The 27,637-nt window shown below is 44.6% G+C and overlaps 1 protein-coding gene across 1 annotated transcript; it reads left to right on the top strand.

Moving 5' to 3' along the window:
- Positions 1–1,158: 1,158 nt before the first annotated feature.
- Positions 1,159–27,637, top strand: OC90 (otoconin 90). The gene is made up of 16 exons (XM_067530514.1): positions 1,159–1,240; positions 4,096–4,155; positions 4,440–4,614; positions 10,211–10,323; positions 12,633–12,761; positions 14,146–14,187; positions 15,614–15,670; positions 16,703–16,753; positions 16,877–16,927; positions 18,931–18,987; positions 19,954–19,998; positions 21,995–22,162; positions 22,597–22,695; positions 25,324–25,498; positions 26,618–26,724; positions 27,330–27,637. The coding sequence occupies exons 1-16, from the start codon at positions 1,159–1,161 to the stop codon at positions 27,635–27,637; spliced, it is 1,719 nt and encodes a 572-aa protein (XP_067386615.1).

Below are 27,637 nucleotides of genomic sequence, written 5' to 3'. Positions count from 1 at the left end.
CTAAGTCATTTAAGCACTTTTGAAAATTTTACTTATTCTTAAAAACAATGAAGCATAGAAACCCAAAGCGAAAACAGACACTCTGCAAATTACTCACCATCAGATGGAGAAATGCAAGAAGCAGCACAACCACCACCACCCTTTATCCTAATGCAGAATATTATAAACAGAAAAATAAAAGTGGGAAAATTCTACCTTGGCAGCATCAAAGGGAGGCGCCAATAATCCAAATGAAGAAGCAGAAATGGAGTAGAAAACGGAAATGAGATAAGCCGCTCTGAAAATCTTCGGATCTTTGGGGCAGTGGCTGTCCTTTTCCATACGTTGGTGCAGCACAATGGAGCACTTGCCCTGGTTGGAGTCTTGGCACTATTGCTTTATAAATGGTGAATAACAATCACATGCTCTTCAAAAAACTAAACAACTCCAGGCAGATAACCAGTGCCCAGGCTTCCCACAGAAGCAATCAGAAATATCACAAACAAGAAATCCCTCAGATATCTCTTGCAACTCACAATCAATATTACTAGCTTAAGCAACCAATTGTGACAAGATACATTGCCAGACCGCTAACTTTCTAATAGTGCTGCTTCCGTCCAGGAACTGGGCATGATATGGTTTGAGCTGTAGTCAGCAGGCACTGAAGTGGTTCCAATGAGAATGAAAGTCAGGCCTAAAGCTCAGGGAACAGTAGGAAAAGAATTCTGGATTTAAAAGGGACGTCGAAGCACAGAAGACAAAGGGAAATAGGGAGTTCGAATTAGCAATGGAGTGTCAGTTCAGATTCTCCCCAGCCTTGAAAGTCAAATAAATGAAGGGCACAGAGTTTTATGGTCGAAAATCTGACAATGGAAGTGGTCATCTTATAGTAGTTTGTCAACGCTCATGTGACTACGTCCAATAAGGGTTAGGTTCAGCAAAGCATTTAAGTATGTGCATAAGTCCACCCCTATTCAGCAAAACACTTAAGCATGTGCTTAACTACCTTAAAGTTGAAGTCAATGTAACTGAAGTATGTGCTTTGTTGAATCAGTGCATTAATGATGATACTAGGGCACCCTGGTATCTGGCTGCTCAATGAAATACATATTCTCTAGCCTTATGAAGTGTGTGTGTGTGTGTATTTATTTTCCACTTTACAATATTTTCTTCTTGAATATGATTGGTGAGACAGGCGGCCAAGAATCAGAGCCCCCAGCGCTTCCACCGGAGCGTCCACTTGCACCTGAAAGAAATCTGAGTAAGAATTTTTAAACTTTCCTTTTTACAGTATTTTCACATGTTAAGAGGCACCAGGGTGCAGTCTCCTGGGGAAAGAGATCCAGAAAGAACTTTCCAGTAGTGTCCAGAGATCTGGCCTTCATTATATTGGACCTTTAGTGGAAGTGAAATAACCGCAGAACTTGAGTCACCTCTCGCTTATACGTCTTTTACCTTGATGTAAGTCCTTTGACCTCGGTGGAGTCCAGCTGATTGACATCAGTGTATGAGGAGATGCAGGCTCTTCTATCAGATACTGCATCGTTGGTGTTGTTGGAACACAAACCAAAACCCAGTGAGGCAAAGGCATCTCTGCTATAACCTAGGTTTGGTCCCTAGAGCTGACTAGGGAGAACTTTGTACCACTGATCCTGCGTTTCTTGTTGCAATTGTGTTTCTGACTAACTAACTAGCTAGTGATTTACATTTGAAACTATTACATCTTCCCTGTTTCTCAAAAGAAAAGTGGCCTCGAAACCTGAGGGTAAGCGAACCTCCAAGTTTCATGGTCGTAACCACTGAGCCAAACCAACTTCTTTTTACATTTTAAATAAGATTGGATTTATTCTTAAACCCAGGCGATCATAGAATCGGGAATTTGTTGGCTTTTTGGGGTCTGTGCGAGTTGAAAGACAATCTCACTCCAGTCCTCAGCACAAAGATAACCACATAAAAAAATACCATAAGCACAGCTGGCATTTTTGGCAGTCTCAAAAGACAGGATCAGCTGAGTACAGAGAATGAGACATATCAGTTCCACTGGAGATATTCCATCAGAGCTGGGTAACAATGGTGCAGCACTCCTATCCGCTCAGTTACCTCCTTTAGCACCAATCTCCATATGCGTTATGATGGACAGGCCTGCGTTCATCTGGCTCTCACCTCCTGCTCAGCAGGGCATAACGTTCTTATTTTCTTCCCATATGAATTTATTTGGCGGTGCCTCCACCCCGCTCGCTTCTTCCTGGCAGGGGCACCAGGACAGCTTGGAAGGAAAATCCTAAGCACCGGGTAACTTGGAGACTCTCAGGAAATAACACAAACACGCACAATATATTTGAGAGAGTAATTATATTAAATGGGAAGTAAACATAACATAACAAGGCAAAATGCTATTCTCAAGGTGCATTGATAATACCCATGAATTTCCCCAGTCACATGATCTGATAGAGTAAAATTTAGCGTCCCGTTGGTACATGTTTTTGTAGGGGGCCTTCATGATCTGTGACAATATCTTCTGTGCAGCAACTGGGCTGACTTGGTTCGGTACAGCCCAAAAGACTCACACATGGGTTCCCGTCACAGATTTAATAGGCAGCAGGTAATAAGATCCCCAACCCCTTCCCCCCGGCCTTGAGGACGCAGTTCTCCCCAACTAAACGGTGGTGCACTCGCAACTCCATGAATGATCCTCAGTTCAGAAACGGACCTGCACGCCTCGACAACTGCAGAGGGGCTGACGGTCACAGTTGATAGGGTCCTCTCCACGCACAGATCAGGCTGCTTCTGTTCCCAAGGCTTCCCCTCACCACAGGGGGATGCGGGGCTCAGGGTGCAATTTATAAAAACTCTATTCAAAATCCGAACGCCAATCTCCTATCCTAGTGGTCAGATACAGTCACAGCAAGCAGCAGCCAGAGCAGAGCTTGCGAGGGGAGTAACTGATTTATCTAGGGATCCAGAGGGCTAACTCCACCTGGCCGGGCAGGGAGTTTTCCCAGCAAAACTCTATAAACTGGGCATCACCGTGAACAGGGAAAGGACCTGGCTTAGGAATCTTGGTTGCAGGCCCCCAGATGCCAGTTCTCAGGGGAACCCTCCATGCGGGCCTGGGGCTCACAACCACATCATGCAACACGTCCTTCCCTTTCTGTGCCTGGCACCAGACTCCTCGAAAATGGCTTTTCCCCTCCCACAGGGCTCCCAGGGGCAGGCAGCTCACTTCCTATTGCTCAGGATAGCTCTTCTTCCCGGGTTTTGACATGTCAACCCTTTGATTCTGCCCCCTCTTTTCTCTCAGACACTGCCTCTCCTCTGGCAGGTGGCCATTCAGGCATATCTGCTGTCCACCCCCGAGCCAAGAGAGCCCCCGTCACTTGAAATATTCTCTCTCCCTCTTGCTTGCCTAGCAGACTCTGTGTCTGCCTTGGCCCCCTTTCCCTGAGCTACCCACACATAGAGACCCAGGGACCTAGGTCAGCTCTTTGGGGGTTACATTGGGATGAGAGGGTGTTGTGAGAGAAGCTTGAGCTGCTGTTGCATATGCTGTTCTGCTTCTAGGAATACATAGACTTCAGTATCCAGGGCCATCAACATCATTTTCAACCTACCGTACCAAAAAGAGTTAAAAGGCCTGAGAAACAGGTTCATGTACTTCAAATATCTTTACAAAAGATCTTTACCAAACCGGGCAATGCCATCTCCGACCATTGTGTCATAAGCCTTGTGGGATTTTCTTAAAAACCCAGCTCCTCTGGTCAGGTGGTTCTAGAAGCATCTGAGCTTTCAATTTTTCTGATGAAAAGTAAGTTTTTTAGTCCTCACAGCTGCAGATAAAAGCTCAACAATATGACCCCCAACAGGCTCAAAAACCAAGAGACAAAAAAAAAAAAATGGATTCCAAAAGTTATCATTTATTAAAATCACATGATTTTGGGGGCCTGATTCATAATTTTTGAAAGCTTGGGATTGGCGCTACTGCACAGCAAAGGTTATATCATGCCCTCCGATGCATTATGCCTCCCATTGAAATCAACATACTGAAATCAATGGGAGCAACGTACGGATATGCAAGGGCAAAACTTTTTCACCTTTTTTATTCTGATTTTGGTTTAGACAATATCACGTTCTTCAATGGGGTCTTTCAAAACGTGGACAGCGTGGCATTGTTTTTTGGTAAGTACACACCTGATTTGATATTTTTGGGCAGTAAAATAGCATGGAATTTGTTGTAAAATAAAAAAGAGAAGAAAAAACTGAAATAGATTCCCCTGAAAGCCAATAGCTCAGGGTTAAATTGTCTGCAGTGCTGAAGGCCCCCACGAGGGCTGCTGCATTATGTCAGTCCTTAGACCCTGATCCTGCATTTGGATCCATGCAGGGGGACTCCGGCAGCTCCAGTATCACCCAGGCCTTTTCCATCTCTGAATACCATACTCCTATGTTAATTCTCTCCTTAGACTGCCTGGGTTCTCACTTCACTTGGCTACAGTCTATATTCACTAACTTCCCTGCGCTGCTCCATTTTGTGAACAAAATGAAGTGTGTAACTGGACTTTGCCCCCGGGATTTCGAAGACTACGGCTGCTCTTGCCGGTTCGAGATGGAAGGGCTCCCTGTGGATGAGGCGGACAGGTGTGTTTTGTTCCTGGGAGACAGTTCTCCTGCTGGGGATGGGTACAAGTGGGAAAGAACAAAACCTGATGAGAGGAGCTATGCTGAAATCTTGTTGCAACAGTCTGAAACTTAACACTTGGCTAGACTGCTTATGGTGATACCCAGGGGATCCTTAGCCTTCTTTCTAGGTGTCTGGCTGGTGAGTCTTGCCCACATGCTCAGGGTTTAATTGATCACCATAGTTGGGGTCAGGAAGGAATTTCCCCCCATGGCAGATTGGCAAAGGCCCTGGGGGTTTTTTGCCTTCTTCTGTAGCATGGGGCACTGGTCGCTTGCTGGTGGATTTTCTTACCTTGAAGTCCGTAAAACATTATTTAAGGACTTCAATAACTCAGTCATAGGTTAGGGGTCTATTACAGGAGTGGATGGGTGAGGTTCTATGGCCTGTGTTGTGCAGGTCAGACTAGATGATCTTAATGGTCCCTTCGGACCTTATAGTCTATGAGCTTTACAAATGGATGATTGGCTCCGATGGTAATACCCCAGCATCCAATCTGTGCTTACCTGTATCCGCCCATCCTCAACCAACAGTATCTCCACTGACCATCAAAACAAGTTATAACATCACTTATCCTGCCCTCCTAACCCATCATTGCCCTTTGTTGGTGCCATTTCCCCATTCACCAGCAACAACAACAGCTACCTCACAGCTCAGGCCTGGAACCATTCATGGCAGTAGCTTCTTGAAAGGCTGTTTTCAGTGGGGTGAACTGGAGAATACCCATACTCTGGATCTTCATGCGTGAACAGTAACTCTGCATGTTGTGCTTTTCCCTTGCTGTCCAGCGCTACTGGGATTTATCATCCAAGCCTTTATTTCCCTGAATACTCCAGCTGGCAAAATGTGGACCGCTCTGCTCCTGAAATTAAAAGCAGGTGTAGCCCACACATCTCCACCCACGTTCCACTGCAACCCTGGCTGTAAAACTGGGCTAAACTGGCTGCAAAAGCAAACCCGTCCTGAGAGGCAGCAGATTCCCTCTATGTATGTGCTTATTGTCATAGTACCTGACTGTCTACACACATTCATTGCAGCATCTCAGCACAAAGCCGTTCTCTTCATTTTACAGATGGGTAAACTGAGGCACAGCATGATTAAGGGACTTATCCCAGCTCACACAGGAAATTGTTGGCAGTGCTGGGAACAGAACCATAACTCCTGATTCCCAGCCTGGTGCTTTAGCCTCTCCACCTGGTGGCTGGATCCTTGAGGGTAATTTATTCAGTGCTTTCCCTTGTTAAGCCAGTAAAGAAAAAGATAGGATAGTATGAGTCAGTGCTGAGAGTCCTATTTCCTCATGGCTGCTTGAGTGGGGAGCACTGGAAAAGAAATGCAACCAGGGCCCTGTCCTGCCCAGGGCTAGGTGGGGGAAGAGGTGATTTCATTTGCTAAGTGAGCGATGTTGCCATGGTTTAAAGAGGGTTAACGTAGGTTTTTGCTTTGAGATGAATCCACTGCAATCCCACGCCCTCTGATGGGGAGGAAAATGGAATTATTAACTCCGCAGCTGAAAAAAGCCACACAAAGCCCTGCTTGGAGAATTGCTCTCTGAATAAATGCGCTGACATGCTGAAATCAGAACTCGCTCCAGTTCAATGAACCGGTAGCTGAACCAGCTCAATAGCTGCGCTTTCCCTCGCACTATCATTTTAATGAAAGGCTACGTAACTACAGACGCCTGAGAGGCTGCGGGACAATCTATCAGAGTTTCTGGCCTGAGAAAGATTCACAGACACTGTCTCTTCGCACAGATGGACTAAGAATGGGCTAGCAGTATCTCTACCCTCAGTGCAACACCCACTGTACGGTATAGGTCAGGAGAGATAGAGGTATGATTTTCCATGTACAAGACAGTGTTCCGATTTAGAGAACACCTTTAAAGAGACACTGATGCTGAAAACATCCTGCTAAAAGAAATAGTTTTGCCAGTGTCTTGTATTTTCTCAGGGTCTGTGTTTTGTAGAAGTTGGTCAGTCGCCGCAGTCCATTCTCCATCTAAATTCCTTAACGCCTGATCTTCTGTTCCGACACCGGGGAAGCGAAGCGGCGCGCTCGAGTCACTTGGCCAAGGTCAAAGAAGCGATCGGTGACAGAGCTGGCGTTAGAGTTAATGGGCCTGGTTTCCACTCTGTTACACCAATGTTATATTAGTGTGCCTGCAGTGAACTTAATGGCGTTACAGTGCATTAAACTGGCGTGACACAGGATCCTGACTCCAGCTGGGGCTCTTTAAAGCAGAAGTAGATGCACAATACTTGGCTGTTCACTGACACCTTCCACCGAAGGATCTCAAAGCACTTTAGTCATGAATTTAGCCTTCCGGCACCCCCTGTGAGAGAGGGAAGTAGCATCATCTCCACAAGCTGGCTGAGGCAATTCAGTCTCAGAGACTAAGGCCCTAGATTCACAAAGGGACTTAGGTGCCTCAACCCCAGATTTAGGTGCCTAAGTCTGGGTGGCGGTGCCTACCTCCCAGTTTTAGGTTCCAATGTGAGTCACAAAACTCCCTCTCAACCCTGTAGGGGCCGAAACTCCCTTGACCCCTAATTTTTGCAGTAAAAATTACCTGGATAAATAACTGAAGAGTCATTGGGGGAAGCGGGGAAGGGTAGGAGGGTCACAAGCGTGCAAATGACGCTAGAGCCTGGTGATTAGAGCACTCACCCAGGAGTACGGAGATCCAGCAGCCAGTCTCCCTGCCCCACTGACTATTTATCCAGCCAGGTGGGGAGCTGCCTACGCTAGCCAATGAATGGGGCTGACAGGGGACCGAGCAGATTCCACATAACCATTAGCCCAGTGCATGGAGTGCTCACCTGGAACGGGGTATATCAAATCTTAGGTGGAGGGGAGGACGTGAATTGAGGGTGTCTCCCACATGCCAAGTGCATGCCCCACACACTGGGCTGTTAGGAGAGATCTCGTCCTGCCTCTCCTCTTCCACCCATCCTCAGCTTCTTGCAAAAAGTGCCTTAAGTGCAGGGTGACCATATTTCCCACAGGGAAAACGGGACACCACACAGGGCTTGCTCAAGCCCCCTGCCTCCTCCTCCTTGCATGGGGCTCACCCGAGTCCCCCCGGCCCCTGCATGGAGCTGGCCCGGGCCGTTGGCCTGAGCCGCCCTCCCCGACACGCGCACAGGGTTGATCCGAGCCGCCCCCCTCTTGCACATGGGGCTTGGTCCCCCCCCCGGAACATTCCTCCACGCCCCACTAGGGGAGACGTGTCCCACATTTTTGGCAAAACTGGACATTTGTCCCATTTACTCTTGCCAACTAATCATGAATTGGCACGAGCAAATGGGACAAATACAAAGTTGGTACATGCGGGACAGGGCTCAGAAAGGGGACTTGGCCAACTCGGGCTGTATGGGCGCCCTACTTGGGTGCCTACTGCTCACCCCCCCTCTCATTGGCTAGCTCAGGCAGCTCCCCACCTCTGTGCCACCTTTTGTGAATTGCTGTTGAAGGTGCCTATCGCTCCCCATGCATGCTACAGGGAGCCTAGGTGCCGAACTCAGGCTTTGTGTGTTCCTGTGATGCTCAGCCTGCCAGCATTTACGTACCTTTGTGAATCTAAGCCTGGGTGACATGCCGAGGGTCCAGCAGGGAGCCTGTGGCAAGGAATAGGAACCACTTCTCAATGGCCTCAGTCCAACAACGCACTTATATTAAGCACACGCTTAAGTGCTTTGTTGGATCAGGATCTTAGCCCTGTGTCAACCACGAAACAATACCACCCTCCACTGGCTTTCCCTCCTCCGGTGCTAAGTCGCAAAACCCCTACCAGTTGCGAGTGCAAACAACCCCACTAGCAAGACTGAAAGAAAGGCCCCAAAAGTATAGGATATAGCCATGATCTATCCCTTGTGTTCCATGAAGGTTTCCAGCTACAAAGACCACACACAGTGCTCTACCTCTGCCCCATTTTACATTGTTCTTTCCTTTTACAAACCCACGCCTTTGATGATGTCAGTCTGCAGGGCAGGACGTGATAGTCCAGGACAGTCGGTTTTGTACATGAATTTACAGCAGTCAGCATTGTTGGTACATAGAAATGTTACCCAAGAGGCGCCAGTGAGGATTTCGTCGACCTGTTAATGTAAGAGGCAGTTCATCCTGGCGATCACAGGATTTAGCTGACTCTTGGAAACTTGATATAATTTCTTTTGTCAAGCTGAAGAACATGTCAAGGCTTTTCTATGGGAAGTTGTCATTCCCATCTTTGTTCAATGTCCCCCTGGTACAACTGTGATGCGTCAAGTGCAATCACACCATGGAAAGGTTCCAGCGGAGGTAGCAGATGGATACCGGTGAGTGGAAATAATGGAGACGTCAAACACTCGACATTTCTTAGAACAAATGTTTCCTTTTGTCTCCTGCTCCCTTTAGCGCTTGCTAGGTATTTTAAAGACAGTTAAGCGATAATAAACTGTCATTTGCTCCTGTTCTGTAGAGAACGTACATGGGGTCAAGCAGTTTTAGTCCCCCCAGTGTGGACACAGTGCCAGGCCTAGTCGGAGAGCCCGGTTCAGAAGCAACCCCGGGATTCTAAGTCCCAAACAAACCTTTCGTAACAAGACAAACATCCAGTGCATGGGGCATATCAGGAGCGAACAATGCTTGCCTTGTTGCCGAGAGCCATGACAGTGTCATAAGATGGAGATCACCATTGCCTTCCCAGGCATGGCTGGGGCAAGGGAGCACACTGGGAATGGGGTAGATTGAGACAGACTGTGCATGGGGTGCAACCATCCGTGACGGCATGCCAACACCATGGTCCTCAGCGTATGCCATATATGTGGGGGAGGACCTGGCACTCACATCACAACCTTAATAACCCCGCCGCACACCCCCTGCAGAAAGAGAGGTACGATTACTGCCTCATAACACCATGCAGAGAGGTGAAGTGAATTACTTAGTGCCATGAGGAAGTCAGCAGTGTTCAAACATGGGAAGTCCAGGTCCAGTGACTGGCCCAAGGACAGAGGACAGCAGCTTGCACCTCCCTGATTGATCTGGGGGCTGCCTGGGGCTGCTCCTGCCCTCAGCACTGGGCTGTCCTATCTTGAGCTCTGGCTGCCATGGCCCGTGCAGCAGGCAGGGAATAGCTGGGGCATAGAAATGTCTCCTCTTGGCCCCAGTGTACTCTCTGGGTCAGGGACTCTGGAAAAAGGAGCTAGCAGAGTCAGCTCTGTGCCTTAGGGCCCCTTTGCACTAGCATAGTGCAAGGGGGCTTCAGCAAAGGGGGGAGAGACAAACAGGTTCCCCCTGCACCCTGTTGTGCTCAGTCTACTAGGCCTAGTCAGCCATGAGTGGGAAATAGCCCACACTTCTTTCCTCTAGAGGGGTCAGAGGCATGAATGCTCCTTACTGACAAACTAGTCAGACAAAAGGGAGAGCCCTGCTTTTCCCCACATCATCCTATACACCGGCCTGCTGCCCAGTTGTTCAGAGCATCACCATCCCAAAAGGGAGACTGGAAATGAAATGACAAGGCAGATGTGTTTCCCTTGCATTCTTTTCAGTTGTATTGTTTGTTTTGTTTCTAAGCTGTTGTTTCCAGCACCGCAAGTGCTATGAAGAAGCAGCGGAGCTGGAGTGTTCATGGGACCCTGCAAAGATTTCACCAGACATCAGCTGTCTTACGAAAAACATTACCTGCGGTATGGTTAAAATAGGATTGCTGCCTGTTACCAGGGCTTTGTGCTGATTGGGGGAAAAGGGAGCTGTTTTTGTATTTGTACAGCACCTAGTACAATAGAGTTGTGGTTCATGACTGGGCTTCCTAGGGGTTACGATTATACAAATACTAAATAATAATACTTCCAATTAATGTACTGAGAGCCATGTATAAACCAGGCAGAAATCACCCATGACTGGCTTGTAGGTATATTTCATCTGGCTTCAGTGTGAGCGTTTGGACTAGATGAGCTCTCGAGGTCCCTTCCAGCCCTACGTTACAGTTACAGATGGAATGGCTATTCTCGTCATGTGCAAATGCTATTCAGAAGTAGCAACAGTCGATTGAATGTAAAACACAAAAATCCAACAAATGCTCCAGGACACCTGGTGCTGGGATCCCCGACTGAGGACTGTTCTCTTTGGAGGCCATTTAGCACCGGTTGGGGCATCTGTGCAGATCACCCACGTAGCTGACTGCCCAAGAACGTGGAACACCATGTTTTTAAAGCCCTCTTTGTCTTTACTGAACCTCAGCTACTGATTGCTTCGTAGTTAAAGATTGTGAGGCGCTCAGATACGATGGCGATGGGGCCCATATCAGTACCTAAGATATTTTAAGGCCAGCAGAGACCATTGTGATCATCTAGTCCAACCTCCTGCATAGCACAGGCCATAAAAGTCCTCCCATTGAGTCCTGCACCAAGCCCAAGAACTTGTGTGGTTGAGCTACAGCATCGCTTTGAATGATGAGGCGCTTCCCACATCCCTTGGGAAGGCCTGGCAATAAATATTAGCATTTCGCAACATAGCCAGTATCTGGCTTTGGTTCTATTCATACTTGCTGTCTGACAAATACACAGTAGTCTGGCCAATAGCATAGAGTGAAGGATACCTGTTGTGAAAACTGTATGAAATTATCATCCAAAGAAGTAGCAAAAGTCGGGCATGGTCTAGATTCTGTATCCAACTAGAGATGAGGCAGGACTGCGCTGAAAGCCTCGGAAGTGGCAGACGATACAGGGCATTGCATGTGGTCCTTGGTGCCAGCTCCACGCTTTAGTCCCGCACGAGATTTATTTCTCTTTAAGGGAATGACGTGTAGCTCCCAGCACAAACTGTACATGGCAAGGAAATAAGGAATTCAGTCATTCCGCCCCCTAGTTACATTTTGCTTGTCAATCCCTTTGCTTCACCACAAATAATTCCCTTCCATCACCCAAACCACAGTCCCTTCTCACCGCAAACAACCAATAGGCAGCTTTCATTTCCACCATAAGTATAATATACCATCTGAGAGCAGGTCTGCTCAGCAAGATGTTAAAAGTGCTGACGAGCCTTGTGTGAATCAGGACCCCCAACGCTGATATTATTGGAGCTGCTCTGGTATTAGCAACCAGGGCACAATTTTACAAAACACGCAAATGATCTGCAACCTCTGGGCCTGTCAATCAGTGTAGAGGGAAGGGACACTGAGTGAAATTTGTACGGGGAGGGAGCTCCATTCCGCTCTGGTAAAATCTTAGCACATGTTACCATGATGTTTAGAAGTGATTTTTCAGTCTTTTGTATGTTTTATTTTTAAAACAATTTCCCATCAACCTCTAGTCCTTTATAAAGACTAAGGGCCAGATTTTGATCTGAGTTACACAAACATAAATGCAGAGTGACTAACAGATTGATAGCATCACTCTGGATTAAGCCTGGTTTAACTCATAGTCTGACCCACAGTCCTTTCTAATCTCAAACCAAAGCTGTTTTTGCTTTAGTTCTGTCTAAAAAAATAAGCACATTTTAATGGGAAAAGTGTTTTTCCTTGTTCCACCGCCCCCCTGCTTGAAAATGGCAAAGATATTTTGCTCAAAGTGAAAAAAAAATTGCCCTTACTCAGAGAGTGAGCATGGAAATATTCTTCTTTAAGGGGAAGTTGTCACAAAGTTATCAGTGTGGGAAACCAGAATGCTGTGATGGAAGTTGTTTGGCAACCAGTACTGTAATACAAAGTGTGTTCTGTAATATCCCCTGCAGTAAATCCAGTGACAGCTACACCGACCACTACTTCTAACAACAATAGCCAGAAAGAATAGGAAAAAAAAATCAACATTAATTTTTAACATAACCATGAATTTCCCTAGAATAATACAACCTCATTGTTTTGTAAAGCCTGAGTTTATTTAACCTTGATACTTGCAGAGACACAAAATGAAATGGAGCTGTAGATGGAGAGGCAAAGGCAGATGGTGGAAACAGATATTTCAATGGTACCTTGTCTGGATTTTTGTTTTTATTCCAGAGTCTGGTGATCCTTGTGAACAGCTTCTCTGCAATTGTGACAAAGCTGCTATTGAATGTTTTGTCAATTCACACGTTAACTCTTCCTTGAACGGCCTAGATGTCTCCTTCTGTCCAGCTCATGTTACAGGTAATAATAAAGGGCCTGATCTACTGACCATTCAAGTCAATGCGAATCTTTCCATTGGCTTGAAAGGACACCAAATTGGATCCAAGAGGAATAGTACTGCCACTGGTGTCTCAGTTTCTTGTACCGCAGATGGCATCAATGTCTGTCCTGTTCTCTGTTTCATAAATCAGTCCCATTTACTGTGACTCAGTGAATGCTAACAACAGTAGGATTAATGCAGGTGATTTGACTAGATGGGCAGATCTAGAGAGCAAGTTTGTGTGTGAATAGGGCCAGACTGACATTCCTGATTAGGCTTAAGTCGTCTCTTTGCTCACGGTAAAAGTATTTCATGGGTGAGAGGGGAGAAAAGCTTCCCCACTCTGCTCAGCTTATATGCCCCCTCCTTAGCATGGAAGCGTGTAGGGTAAGGTCAGGATGAGAGAGGTATTCGTCTTAATTTCCATTAATTGATCTGTCCTCTCTCAGGCTGTCAAAAAGACTGCTGATCTGGGCTATTATTTCATTACTATGGACCCTGGCCCAGTGGGAACTGGACTGAGCTCACCAAACTCATTTCAAATGGATCACTGAACAGATTATGAGCTGGTGATGACTTTTGTGCATTCCTGACTTGAGCTTGAGGGTTTGAACTAGCAGGGCCAGATTTTCAGCACAGCTCTTCCCCTGTTCACACACCTAAATGAAGTGACCATATTTCCAAAAGTGCTCAGCACCCTGTGCGTGCACCCAGGAGCCTCGGGAAGGCACAGGGAATGTTAGAAGGTCTGAAGGTTGTTATGCCAACACTTAGCTCAAAAAAAGCTCCTTCTTTTTTTAATCTTCCATGTACTTTATTAATAGTATTAATAGTAACTACTGCATGGTGTGGGTGGAATTACTCCTCACAGCACCCTGCAAAGCAGGAAAGCATCATCCCTACTCTATAGACAGGGAAATGGAGGGTAAGCGACTTTCCCAAGAGCCGGGAAGATAATGATGCAGCCGGAATGTTCACCTCTACTGAGAGAGACTCAAATCAAAAAGCTCAAGATTTTGATCTAAAAATAGTCACTTCAGTACAATTCCATTCCACAAACATGTTCAAAAAGTTTTGTGTTAGAGCTTCACTGAAACCTTGAAATGTGGCTGTTAAAAGGTGTTGTTGGCCTGTGACATCTCTTCTTAAAAGGTAGGCTCTCGCTCAGATTCCCCCAGCTAATTTGGGATTCAGAAGTTCTGAGTTATATTTCATGGTGAAACAGAGCCCTAATACATCAAGAAATCTTTTCCTGTGAAGATCACTCATTTGGTTACTTTCCTGTATAGCTGCACTGTCTGTCTGCTTCAGGCTTTGAAAAATGCTTCCTAACAGTGTATGAGATGTGATCTCTCTTCTTCTCAGATACAACTAGCAAGAAAGGATTGACAACTCTTCAGAGACAGGGTATGTCTGGAGCTCTATAATCCTTTGCCTTTAAGTTGTTCAATTCATATTGCCATCAATAAGCCATCTAGTGCACACTTCAGAAAAGGGATTCTTTACAGAAAAGCCAAGTGCAACTCTGTAGCAAGATGCTAGAGTACACAGGGGAAAATTGTCAAATGTGCCTAAGGCCTCTAAGTCAAGTTCCTAAGTCACTTTTGCAAAAGGGACTTAGATTTCTAAGTTATTTAGTCACTGTCATAGGGTGACTGGCTCCTTTAAGAGGGAGTGGGGTCTCCGTGACTGGTTGCCTGCTGCCCAAATGGGCTTAAGAGAAAGTACCTGGGCCTGATAAAAGGCAGAAACAGCAGTTGAGATAGCAGGGCTGCTGAAACGGCTCAGGAAGGAAGCAGCTGAAGTGCAATACACACAGGCCCCAGTAAGGGCCTGTGAAACCCCTGACCTCAACAGGAATGACTGACTCAGCAGTTTGGGAAGGTCTGATCACTGTGCAGAGAACCTTGAAGTCAGACAGACCAGGGATGAGGGGCGGAGACTTGGGTGGAAGAGAGTTTATTGTGGGTGTATTTCATATTAATAAAACAGTCCCCAAGAAGGGGGATTGTTATTGGAGATAAGTCTCTGTGGAATATTCCTGGGAACTACTGAAGGAGAAATTGAGGAAGAGTGCTGCAGAACCATGTTTGGCCACCAGGGAGCACTACAGGGCAGCCATGCTCTTTGAGAGACACTTGAAAATTTTACACAAAATGGTCATAGTTTTAAGAGAGAGTTCTGTTCTTCCAGTTACAGAAGAACACACTGATTTAAAAATATAAAGACTGGTTCAAATATCCAAATTCACACACACACGCATGTGCATGCGTGTGTAAAAATATACACATGCAAACACTACTATTTTAAAACAGACTACTCCCATATTTTAAAGATAGCAATGATAAAGGATCGGATTCATGCCATTTTTACATGGATATTTTTCTAACTATAACATCCTGAGGTCCCTTCCAACTCTATGATTCTATGATTCTATGATCCTAGGCCCTGATTTAGCAAGGTACTTAAACAAGTGCCAAATTTCAAACATGCTCATATGTTAAAAGTAGTGATGTTCTCAAGTACCTTGTTGAAGTGGAACCTTGAATAATGATCATGAAAGTGTTTCAGTAAATGTTTTTGAGTGAAAACTCTGTGGGGGCAGGGCATGGGCTTTTTTCATATTGTATAGCACTGAATATAGAGTAGTGTGAGCACTGAACAAATATCACAGCAAGAAATATCAGAAATAAATCAGGTTCCAGTCGCACTGATATTGCTAATGACAGTTGTCATGTTGCACTCAGCTGAAGTCTCTGGAATTGCCCATGATCTGATTGTGTTTTTATGGCTATTACATCGCTTTGAAATGAGAACTCCTTTATTTTTGCAGAGCTTCTTTACCACAGGGAAGATAAAACATTGCTGACAACTATTTCCATGGCAGAAGGTTTGTGCAATGACTCTGCAGAAGGAACATTTCCAGAAAATTTCAGAAACGGTGACATAAAATAAATACAGGGAAGAGACTGAAAAATGCCTGTGTTAACCAAAAGGGCTAATTTAAAGAACCTGCTTTAGTCATGTGATCCAATACAAGGCCAAGTCCCGCACTGTAGAGTTTTGGATGCATGTGTCCACTGCTGGGAGGAATCACTTTTATATTTTATATACAGTACAACACAGATTGACAGTCATCAGCTAGAATCATTTCAATGCACTGGAACGTACCATGTGCAATTCTGACATCCAGGATCAAATCATGAAGTCACTGCTTATCTATTACTCGAGGAAATTAGTCAGTGACGTCAATGGGAGACTTGTCTTAATAAGGTCTTCAGGATCTGACCCATGGTGCACGTTGCATTGGGGTGGTCGAGGGGAACAAAAAGACTTAAATTGTAAGAGAAATCCATCTTTCGACTTTCTCCACTGCCTGAGTCAGCAGAGCAGCTCCTTGAACAGAGCTTTAAAGGGAATGGGGGCCTGTCTACGCACCGTGTAGATTCTTGGTGGTGTGTACATGGATTTTACGGGAGAAAGTTAAAGCTCGCCTTAGAGAAACACAGAAAGGAAGTCAGATGTATATATTTCTCCAAAGCCAAAAATGTTCACTTGTGGGGCAGAGGAGAGGCTGCTGCTTGGAAGGGTTTTCCAGATAGCATGCAGGCCACAGTATTTCTTGGTAGGGACATGGGAATACGTGGTCTGTTATTGTTTCAAGCATTAGCAAGAAGGGGAGCTGGGCAACGCGAGCAAGCTAGACAGCCTCTTCTCTCCCCGGCCAAATACACTGTCTCCGACATGCCTGGTATCCCCCCCTTGGCAGAGCTCAGGTGCTTCTTCTGAGTCAGGGTCCCAGCTCAACAGGGTCACTTGAGCCTTCACATCAAGCATGAGTCTGGAAGAGTAGAAAGTCCCAAGGTCACCTGTGGATGTAAGGACAATGCTTCAGCTTTAAGTCTGGTGTTTGTTTTTAAAGGTTCTCCACCTGCTGCCAGCAATACCAGTTTGAGAACCCCTGCTACTGGGTGTAAGTGATATTGTTACTTCATAGCTGTCCTATACTTGTCCAAGGCCACATCTCTTACTTTAGAGTTTGCTGCTTGCTTTTCTGATCAGATGACAACTCCAGTCTTGGTTTGTGTATTTACAGTGACTGCCGGCGGGCTCAGCAATGCATGGGGGAGAACTCCCAAAGCAGAAGGTGAGTGGCAGTTTCTGTATTTGCACATCTGTGATGATCTTTTTTTTTTTAAATTAACGATAATGAGGCATATTGAATTAACACATCACCAAAAATCTCAGCAGCAAACATAAATCAATTTTGCAAAGTTGGAAACACTGCAGAATTGTAACACGTCTGGTAAATGTATCTAGTAAAACATAGGGTGTGATTCTGAAAAGCACTGAGCATGGGCCCATGACACCCATCTCTGCTCCCACTGGTGTCTATTGGAGGTTTACCATTGACCTTATGGGAGCAGAGTTAAGCCAGTGCTGAGTGCCTTTCATTAGAAGGCATATGTGCTTCCTTACATCAAAACATCCCAGAAGTGAACACTATCTATCGTGGTGTAAATACGCAGACACCAATTTTAAGGTCATTTAAGATCTGCATTTTGAAACAATTAAAAAGCAGGCAACCCTCTCTCCCCCACTTTGGGGAATGAATTTAGCATGCAAAGATAGTGGTGTCTAATGGTTAGGGAAAGGGTTTGGGTTCCATTCCCAACTCTGTAACTGACTTTCTGTTCAACCATAGACAAGCACTTAAGAATCCAAATCAGTTGTCCACTAATTATGGGTGCCCAGCTTAAAACTTCCACATTGACACTATTGAAATTTTAGGCCTTAACAGCTCAGGTTTACTCATTTGTAAAAATGGGTGTGCTATTACACTTGCAACTTCTGAATGGTGTTTGCGGGGCTTAATTAGTAACATAAGAGGCATTGAGAGTGCCTCGTAACAGGTGTATTTTACAATGAGATCAAAATATTTATAATGTTATCCACAAAAGCACATTTGCATCTACCGCAGCAAGAAGAGAGCACGAACTTCCACTGGTGCCATTGCCACTTTTCCCACCCTATCACAACACTTTGTGCAAAGGCTGCGTTCACCACCTTTGCATTTCACCAAGGTCTGGGCGTCATGACAATTTGTTTTCTGATGAATTTACTCCTATATCTTCTGTCTTCAGCAGCTATTTCTACTGAGCCCAGTGCCATGGCCCCAAGGTCTTCCAAAGCAGGAGGTAAGGTGGTTTTGAGGAGGTTGTATTTTTCTGATAAATCAGTCACTGTAAGCAACAAGTGGTCATACAATGGGATTCGCAGTAGTTTGGCAAAGGCCGGGGAATCAAGACTTTGGGTTTTCCCACTACTCACTGACCCCAACGCACAGCTAACGAGCTGTTTACAGCCCTAGCTCAAGCCGAAGGCCCAGAGGCCCCAAAAGTGGTATTCCCAAAGGAGGAAAGGAAATGCCTTTGTTGCCAGCGTGACAGGATGCTGTGGCTGTGCTCTGAGCACGCCCAAGACCTGATACCTGTCAGAGCCCTCAGCAGGAAGGTCAGCGACAGCCCACCAATAGGTGGAGGCAGGCAGCTGAGCCCCCACCCAAAAGCTAGCCATGGGTACAGGGAAATGTAGGGTGAATGTGAGCGAGGTATGGAGCATGAGCAAAAGATGGAGAAAGCTGTTTCTGCTGGTCGAGCCTGAGCTACCTTAGCAGCTGACTTGGCTTCGGTGCCTCACTCCAGAAAAGAGTTCCGGCTGAGAATCCTGAGCAGAGGGAGGACCCTATCTTTGACCCAGCTGCCAGGTGCATCAGCTCAGCTGCACAGGTACCTAAGCCCCTGTCGCTGGTATTTCGTCCTGGCTAGGTTAGGGGGCTCCCTGCTCAGCGTACTGACTTCTGAGGCTCCCTTTCTTAGGTCATAACTTGCCCATGCATTGTGTGGGGAGCCTGGGCACGCAACTGGTTCTGAAGATTTCATGTTGCCTGGGGTATAGGCATTGCAACACTGAGCGGAGCAAAAGACTGAATATCTTTGAGGATCATCGCCTTTGCATTTCTGTGCCTCAGTACCTCATCTGTAAAATGGGGTAATAATGATGGCTGGGTGGTTGTTCTTTGAGAATCTCAGATAAAAGTCACTAAGCAAGTATGGTTCACTGCCGTAATTCTTCTGCTTTCCTGACTAGTTATCTCAAGAGATCATGAAGGCGTATCAGCTTCCGTCAGGGATGCCACGCTGAAAGGTCAGTGAATCTTAGAGCTTGACTGTCTGTCGGCACAGTCCGGACTGCAGGGGTGTGAATAAATCTGCAGCTGTGTGACAATACCCTGGCACGTGGTAACACAGTGGCATTTTAAGAGAATGCTATAGTAATATTTTGGCTCATCTGCTTTGATTCCTTTTTTAAAATCACCTTTCCTGGGATAAAACTTTTTTTTTTTTTAAAGAGATAGTCAAGTTAAAGTCTCATTTATACTAAAAGTGTTAACACTGAATTGTACATTTCACCATTTTTGTGCTGGTTAGTTTTTGTGTTTCACTGAATTTGAGCAGTGAACCTAGACGTGTCGTTTTCCCTTCCTGGCACCGTCTAGCAGAACAGTGCAATGTTGGGTTTGCCGCCTCTGCTGGAGAACGTTTCAAGCAAGGTGAAGAACCATTTTCAATGAATGCTTTTTAAATTTCACAGATTATTTCTAGCTGAGCTTTCAAAGGCCCAGACAGGAGTTAATTGTCCCACTCCCCTTGCCTTCAGTGCACTAACCCTCTATTCCCAATACAATGATCCTTCAAAGCAGGAGTTCTCAACCTTTGTCTTTCAGAGCCCTGCCCCTCACCCCAACATGCTATAAAAACCGCAGGGCCCAGTAGTGGGGCCTCAGGGCTCCTGCCTTCAGCGACCAGGTGTGTGTGTGTGGCTCTCGGGGTTTTAGCCCTGCAGGGATCAGAGATTGAGCCACAAGGGAGGGGAGGGCTCCTGACTTCAGCCTGTGGGGGGCACCGGGCATCAGGATTTCAGCTATGGGGGCCCAGCAGCCCCTGAAATCATCTTGTACCCCCAGAGGGCCGTGGACTTGAGAACTGCTGCTTTAAAGTACATTCATAGATATTACAGCCACGGGAGACCATTGTAATTCTCTCCTCTCACCTCCCGCGTAGTATTATATAGAATTCTTTCATGACCTACAGGCTGCTTAATGTTTTGCAGTTACTACAGTGAAGATCACAGTCCCACCAGTAGCTACAACTAAAAGTAAGGAGACAGCACCACGACCCACTGGTTCGATTTCCCACAGCACACTCTCTTCTCTTTAGTTGACTTTGATGAGGCTCATTCAGATGAACTGAACTGGATCAGGGAAACTTCAGGTGACATTGAATATGGGGGTGGCAGGAAGAAGCAAGTTTTCATCTGTGCCATGCTGACACAGGTATCAGGATTGTTTGTATTGCAATAGTGCGCAGGGCTCCCAATCAGGGATCAGCAGTGCCCATTGTCCTATGCACTGTACAAATACATGGTCCCTACACCAAAGAGGAGTTATCCGTCAAGCTCTTGGACAATTGTTACAGTTCAGTATAGAACCGGAAATCAGCACCTTCTGCGTTCCACTCCTGCCCCTGAGACTGGTCCGCTTCAAGGCTGTCAAAGAGTCATTGTACCTCTTGGCCGCGGTTCCTCCATTTGCGCCATGGGGATAATATTATTATTATTACAGGTCGTGCTATTTTTCTGTCCTGAGAGGGGGCTAGCGCAATTTTGGCAACTGTGTAATAAACAATAATATTAACGGGGTCAGACCATTTCCCAATAAACACGTGTTCCAAAAACTAACTCCACCACCTCAGTAGAGGGTAGTTAGTGGCCCAGTTGGGACCACCAGTGGACAAGTCAAAGGACCAAATGAGCATGGAGAGTGAACTACCTTCTCACCTCTAGCAAGTTGGTTCCTGCAGGTCAAATATGAGGCAGATTGGCAAGGCATGAGGGGCTGTCAGTGTTGTTTGTTCTGTGTATGGAGACATTACTTTAGTCTTGAAGGATCTCAGTGCAGCATCTTTCATCAGCACTAAGTTGATTTAAACACAAAAATGTTAAAGGTCCAACATACACATCCCAAAATGTTTGTGTGTCGCACACAGCAATCACTGTTGTCTGGATTGTTATGTGTTGCAGCTGTTAATGATGAGATGCATGCTCGTAAAGCATCCGAACTCTGGTTATGCTGTCTATGAATATTGAGCATTGCTTACATTTCCCTACATCACGACCAACTAAAACAAAAGGCAGCCCAACTAGAGTTGAGCAAAATCTTTTAGATTAAACTTGGTTTCGCCCTGAAAAATGAAGAATTGGGTTGACCAAAACTGCATACACTCATGTCCAATACACCAGATTGTTTTGGGAAAGGAAATTCTGAAAAAGTAAAAGTGTTTCATTTTGGCAATTTAAAAATTAAACATTTCAAATTTTTTTATATTTCAAATGACTTTTTTTTTTAATTTTGCTTGTTTCATTAAAAAGAAAAAACCTTACAAATGAAACAAAATGTTTTGTTTCGGATTGAATAAAACATTACGTTTGATCTGAAAACATTTTTTTGACTTTTTTTATTATGCCAAAAAATGTTAATTTAGTACTGACCCAAAACTTTTTTCAGCCACCGAACCAAACATTCAGTTATTCACACAGTTCTAAGTCCCACCCACTTGAACCCCACTAAGCTATTGATAAATACTTTGTTGTCAGTTCCTTTCTTCACATGCCCTTTTGTGGGTTTTCCTCCTCTTCTCCTCAGTCTCATGCCAAGACTACCAGTCTTCAACACAACTCAGTGAGCTCCAGAAGCAAAAATAGTGTGAATGGAGGGGAAATACAAGAGAAAATAAGTGATTGGAACCACTACTCTGGGTTCCACCTTTTACAATCTCTTCATGTTCTCCTGACTCATTAGCCAAATCTAAGTTAGAGGAGTGTGTCACCACCTCCCCTGCTGCCATTCAGTTCTGCATCACTCTTATCATCATCTGTAACCAGCATGACTGTAAGATACACAAGAGATGTGAAGAAATTAACAAGAGTGGGAATTTTGGGTTTCTTTCTATGACTGGTGTTTTTGCCAGTTCTGTCTGGAATTATTACTCTGTCCTACTGTCTAGGAGATAAATTTACTTACCATTTAAATGGGCACATTGTTGGTGATTATCCTGCTATTTCTCCTTCCTGCTTTTCTTTTTCTCCCCATCAGTTCAGAGGGGGATAGAAGGCGATTTAAATGTAAGTGTACCTTCAGGATTTACAAAGGATGCTTTCACGGTGGAAAGGACAACCACAGCTGCAGCAGGCATTAACTCAACAGAACCAGATGTGACACCCACTGAAAATGATCCTACAAGGACAACAGAACAAGATGAGGGTACAGCAAATGAAATTCATTTTCTATTTTAACTTAAAACACATCCCTATTCCTGTTCACAGCTACCCAGGGCTCAATATTTCCCAAAGCCATGTGGAGCGGCACTATTATCTTCCTAGATTTATATATTATCCATAGATGAGCATCCTAGAACAGCGTTAGCTTCACTTACAACAGCACTTAACTGTGCAGAGCACAGATCAGAAGAGGCTATCTACCAAGGCTACAAGCAGGTTTCCCCCAGCCTAATCAGTCTGGAACAAAACTTTTTGTCCACCCATGAGCAGCACAAATTTTAAAGGATTTCAGTCACATTGCTGGATCCAAGCCTACGCTTTTGGATACACTATTGATAGTGAAACAAGGAAGGCAACCTCTTGCTTTTGTGTGAATCTTTCTAATGCGAGTTAACATATATATCATGTGATCTGCAGAGACAAGGTTTAAGATAGGAGAAGCGAGCACAGCTTTCTCTGCGATATCCCCAGAAGTGACACACGCTGAGAGGGGTCCTGATGAATCTGTCAGAAAAGGTAGACACGATTTTTTTTCAGTGAAATCTAATGAAAAATGGGCCCCGCTATAGATCGAAGGTACGTTTACAAATGATTAGGATGTTATAAGCTTGTTACAGGCATGCATAGCACGTGTTATTGATCGTTATGAGCACATCAGGAGTGATGCAATATCTTCCTATGGCTTATATCCTCTCTAACACCTTCCACTGAGGTGCTTATAACCATCTATAACAGCGTTGGACTCCAACATTCTACCATTTATTAAAATACGTCTCTCTCATTAACCCATTATAAACTATTTATAAATATACCTTTAAAATAAAAGGTGACCAAAAATGGACGCTGAGAAGAGATTTTCACTTGCCTTGTATTTTTAAGCAAGTTTTAATTTCCAATCTAGATGACATTTTATTGCCTGTAGGTATCAGAGGCAGTAAAAGGATTTCTTGCCTCAAAAATCCACTCTCTGCTCTTTGACAGCTCCATCGTCCTCCCGGCCTCCCCACCCCAATCTCATTTTCAGTCCCTCTGCGCAGAGTTTAAAGAGTTCTCCAGGAAGCTTGAGAGCTGACATTGTTGCACACTGCAGGTCTCAGCAGGCCTCACCCATCTTGTCAGGATCTCCCTTGTTTTTTTAGATATGATGAGACGAATGGCCCCAGAGCTAGGGGCTATGGATAGCAAGGAGTCAGAGGCCAGGAACAAGCCAGCATTTCTCAAATGATTGAATTATTTAAGTTGACTTTTAGATCATAATTATTCATATTCTGGGAGTACCCAGATCCCCCAGTCTGAAGCGTGAGTGGAACTGGAGAAAGAGGGTCACATTTCAGAAGGGACATAGTTTGGGGTGAGACCAGAGGCTCAGGAATATAAGCTGGGGCCAGGTTGTACTGGACAAACATGGGCCTCTTGGTATGTAACAGTGACAAAGATTTATTTCCTTCAATTCTGACTGCTTGCTACATGACTATTTACTAAGGCCCCATTGTGACCAGCACTGTGGAAACAAACTCTGGCCCAAAGGTCTCACCCTTTAAATAGATAAGACAAAGAGAGTATTATCACTGTTTTACAGATATGGAGACTGAGGCATAGAGGGATTAAAGTGAGTTACTGAGGCTCACACAGGAAGTCTGGGGCAGAGGTGAAAATCAAACCCAGCTCTGAGTCTTAATCCAGAGCCTTAACTGCGAGACCATCCTTCTTCTCAATGGGCAATCCACAGGTTGCTCTCTCTCTCGGTAGCCAACCTTTATTAGTTACATTTTTAAAGTGGATCATGGAGGAATGTCACAGACATATCACCTTAGCAATAATGGTGTACATGGGCTTACTGGCACAAATTTCATTTTGAAAAATGCTCTAATGTGCCTTGTCTAGCTCCCATTCTTTCCTTTGAGTAAGCTCTAGCTATCAATCACTCCCCATTTTCTGAACAAGTCAAATCTTAGTGCATTGAATTCTTATTTCCTTCCATCTTAAAATGGCTTTGAGAACCTTGGAAGAAAGACCCAATTTAACAAGAAACATTGCCAAACATTAACACCACAACCTCATTTAATTGGCATCTTACGTTTGCAGAGCGAAAAAAAGCTTTTCCCTTCATGAAAGTCCGTGTTTCCCATTTTTACTATTCTCTGCCTCTCTTTTCTTAATTATGTCCAGCTGGTTTAACAACAATTAATTACTTGCCAGTGCCTTTGGATGGGCGATCTCGTTTCATCTGTTTTTTCCTTATCCACAAAGAAATAGTCATTAGAGTCTATTCTAAGCAATGGCAAGTTGTGCTCAATGTAGAACAGCCAATTTAAAAACAACCACATGGAGATAGAGGGGGTAATAGAAGTTTAGGAGTTACTTCAGCTAGGTTTAAAGATGGCCATGGTTTTGGTTCAAGGATGGAAATATTGGGTTGATTTAAGAATAGCACCCCCCACCCTCCCCCAAATAAATAAATAAATAAATGAAGGAAAATCTAATCCTAATAAAAAGACAGATATGGGATTTCTCAAGTAATCTAAAATAATGGTTGTAGTCCCCTGAGTTTAATTGGATTAAACACATTTGATGTCATTTAACAGGACGCTACCACAGCTCTGGTTGTTTCTGTACCTAGAGGTCCTGATCACCATGTCATACTAGGCACTGAATACATATAAAACACACACAATCAAAAGATTGTAAAATTGCATAATCATCATTTATTTGTATTACCATAGTACCTTGGGGTCCTAGTCATAGACCAGAACCCCTTTGTGCTGTACAAACACAGGACAAAAAGGTGATCCCTGCCCAGGGAGGCTTTCAATCTTGCATAATTCGACTGCAGATTCTGTGACGCGTGTGGTATTTGGAAATGTATACAAGCTGTAGGTCACCTACCATTGTTATGAAAATCAATCAGTCCATTCAGACCTGTTCCAGAGGACCGGGTATAATTAGAGACATGTTCGATATGGTTCTGAGAAGAGACATGGATTATGGAAGGCAGAAGCTATGTAAGAAGGAGTAAGAATTTTAGAGAGAGTTTGTGGTAGCTTTGTATGTTCCAAACAAAGAGAAGACAGAGTCTCTGCCCTAAAGACTGTCCAGTGTCAAACTCTGTATGTAATCTATTAAACAAAGTGTCTCTCTTTACAGTCTGTGACAGATTCACTTTTCTGCAAATGAGAGGAAATGGAAAAGTGAAACGGGAGCTGCCTCAACTAGGAGAAATGCTGTATTGCTTAACTGAGCGATGCCCGCAGGAATTTGAATCTTATGGCTGCTACTGTGGCCAAGAAGGAAGAGGTTATCCTACAGATGTACTGGACAGGTGCTGGCTCTTCAACAAGCTGCTAGTTAGCACTGTCATTTAATCGTGTTTATTACAGTAATGCCTCAGGATCACCCAAGATCAGGACCCTCATTGTGCTAGGCCCTGCCCTGAAGAGCTTGCAAGCTAAATAAAGAAGACAGAAATTGTAGGGGAAAAGGTTGGAACATTCAAGTTTAGCAATCAATGTGATGGTGACAAATGTAATGTTAACATCTCAAATTTGAGGGGTAGCAGGGTAGAGGTAGGAGGGGGTATTTGCTAAGTGGAAAGACCAGGGAATGGAGAGGAGCAAGGAGGGCACAATAGATGAGACAAGGGAGGGGAAGAAGCTATGCAGAGCAGGTGCTGAGTGAAACAAGGTCAAGAAATGGACGGAGTGAATGGTAACTTACAGATAGACAAGTCAGCCTGTTAATATAGATCTATGCTCTTTTGAAGGATATAAACAGCAGGGGTGAAATCCCAGCCCCAGTGAAGTCAAAGCAGAGTTTTGCTTTTACTGGAGGAGACCTCTCAGAATGAGATAAAATTAAAGAAAATTCACGCTAACTCTAAGGAAAGGAATCTCTTTCTCAGGGTCAGTTTTAGTAGCATGTTGAAAGGGAAGTGATGGAAGTCCTGATCACTTGAGCCATCTCAAGTTTGACTACTAGAATATAAATGGTAAGGAACTTTCCAGCACCAGCAGGAGAATAGACTCTGAGCATAGGTCTTCTCCATTCCTAATTTATATGACTTCTTTCACGGAAGGATTTAACCCGCACAATGCAGGCACTTGTCAGCCAGTTAGGGGATATATGAGAGAAAGATGCCCAGCTTGTGAAAGGATTACTTATGCAATGTAGACAAGAAAAGGAACTTATCCTCTGTTCCAAGAAGCTCACAGTTGAACAAAGACAAAAGCAAGGAGTCTGAATGAGTAGTGTAGAAAGGCTGTAACAGTAAGATGATGAAATGCTTTATTTAACAGCAACTTGTATGGATAAAAAAAAACTATTCATAAAAGGTTCAAACAAATATGCAATGAAAATGAATAACCAAAATAACTGTAAATATGGTGTGCTCCAGGGAGATGCATTACTTTTAAGAAAGGTAAACATTTGTTCTTTGTTTTAGGTGCTGTTTCTCCCATCACTGCTGCATGGAGCAAGTGAAAAAACTCGGGTGCCAGCCAGAGAGAAGTTTGAGATCTGAAGTTATGTGTTTAGATCATAAACCAAAGTGTAAGTTTGGTCAGATGATGAAATTTATGACATTCCCCTTGAGCCAAATTCAGTACAACATAGAATCATACAACTAAAACAGAATCACAGACGTTAGAAACTGAAAGAAGTGTATTATAGTAACCTGTGGTTTCTGAGCCATTTGGAGTTGGTCTTGAGTAGGAAAAAAAATGATCAAGTTTAGATTAGGTTTAGCTAGAGTGTGCTAGCTAAACTTGACCGAAACCTGAGCACTTTTCCTAATTAAGCCAAACCTTCTTGTCAACAGAGCACTGGTGGATCTCAGGGTGTGGCTGAAAAAGCAGCTTCCACCAGTAGGAAGGCACCTGAACGTAAACTGGGCCATTTTTAGCGTGCTAACACCCACAAGTCCCACTGACGTCAATGGCAGCTGCAGTTGCTCGGCATCTTTGTAAGACCAGACTACTTATATTTAGGTGCCTAAATCTGGATTGCAAAGCCAAACGTCGAGACACCTGGTTTTGAAAATTGTGGCTATAGGCTTCACTATAAAGGTGCAGCTGACAATCATTTAAAAACTGCTCTCTCTAATTACAATTTGCTTTCAACCATTTTCTTTAAATCTTTAAAACCTCCTTTTTAAGGCATGGGTTGGAGTATGTGCGAGAAGTTCCTGTGTTCCTGTGATAAGGCAGCTGCAGAGTGTATGGCTGCCGCCTCTTTCAATGAAAGCTTAAGGTTCCTAACCAGGCAGGCGTGCCAAGAGAACAAAGCCTCGTGTCGGAGTGGAATAGCTGAAAGGCCTTCAGGTGACACTGGAGCAGGTGCTAAAACATCCAGCTCTGAAGAAAGCAGTGAGGAAGCTGGTCCACTGAGGAGTGTTTTAAGAAGAGTAAAGAGAGCTGCACACCCCACATTGGGAAAATCCAGATCCACACCACAGAAGAGATAG

This window comes from Emydura macquarii, unplaced genomic scaffold (assembly GCF_026122565.2).
Source record: "Emydura macquarii macquarii isolate MOO-44397 ecotype Brisbane River unplaced genomic scaffold, CSIRO-AGI_Emac_v2 contig_369, whole genome shotgun sequence".
Taxonomy (NCBI): domain Eukaryota; kingdom Metazoa; phylum Chordata; order Testudines; family Chelidae; genus Emydura; species Emydura macquarii.
Note: the sequence above shows the minus strand (reverse complement) of the source record. Positions and strands in the feature narration are given on the sequence as shown.

Bases quoted from the DNA above. Each gene is read 5' to 3' on its own strand.
- OC90 (XM_067530514.1), top strand. From the start codon at position 1,159: ATGATTGGTGAGACAGGCGGCCAAGAATCAGAGCCCCCAGCGCTTCCA. The intron at 22,696-25,323 runs GTAGACACGATT...CTCTCTTTACAG, and splicing joins TGATGAATCTGTCAGAAAAG to TCTGTGACAGATTCACTTTT. The intron at 26,725-27,329 runs GTAAGTTTGGTC...CTCCTTTTTAAG, and splicing joins TTTAGATCATAAACCAAAGT to GCATGGGTTGGAGTATGTGC.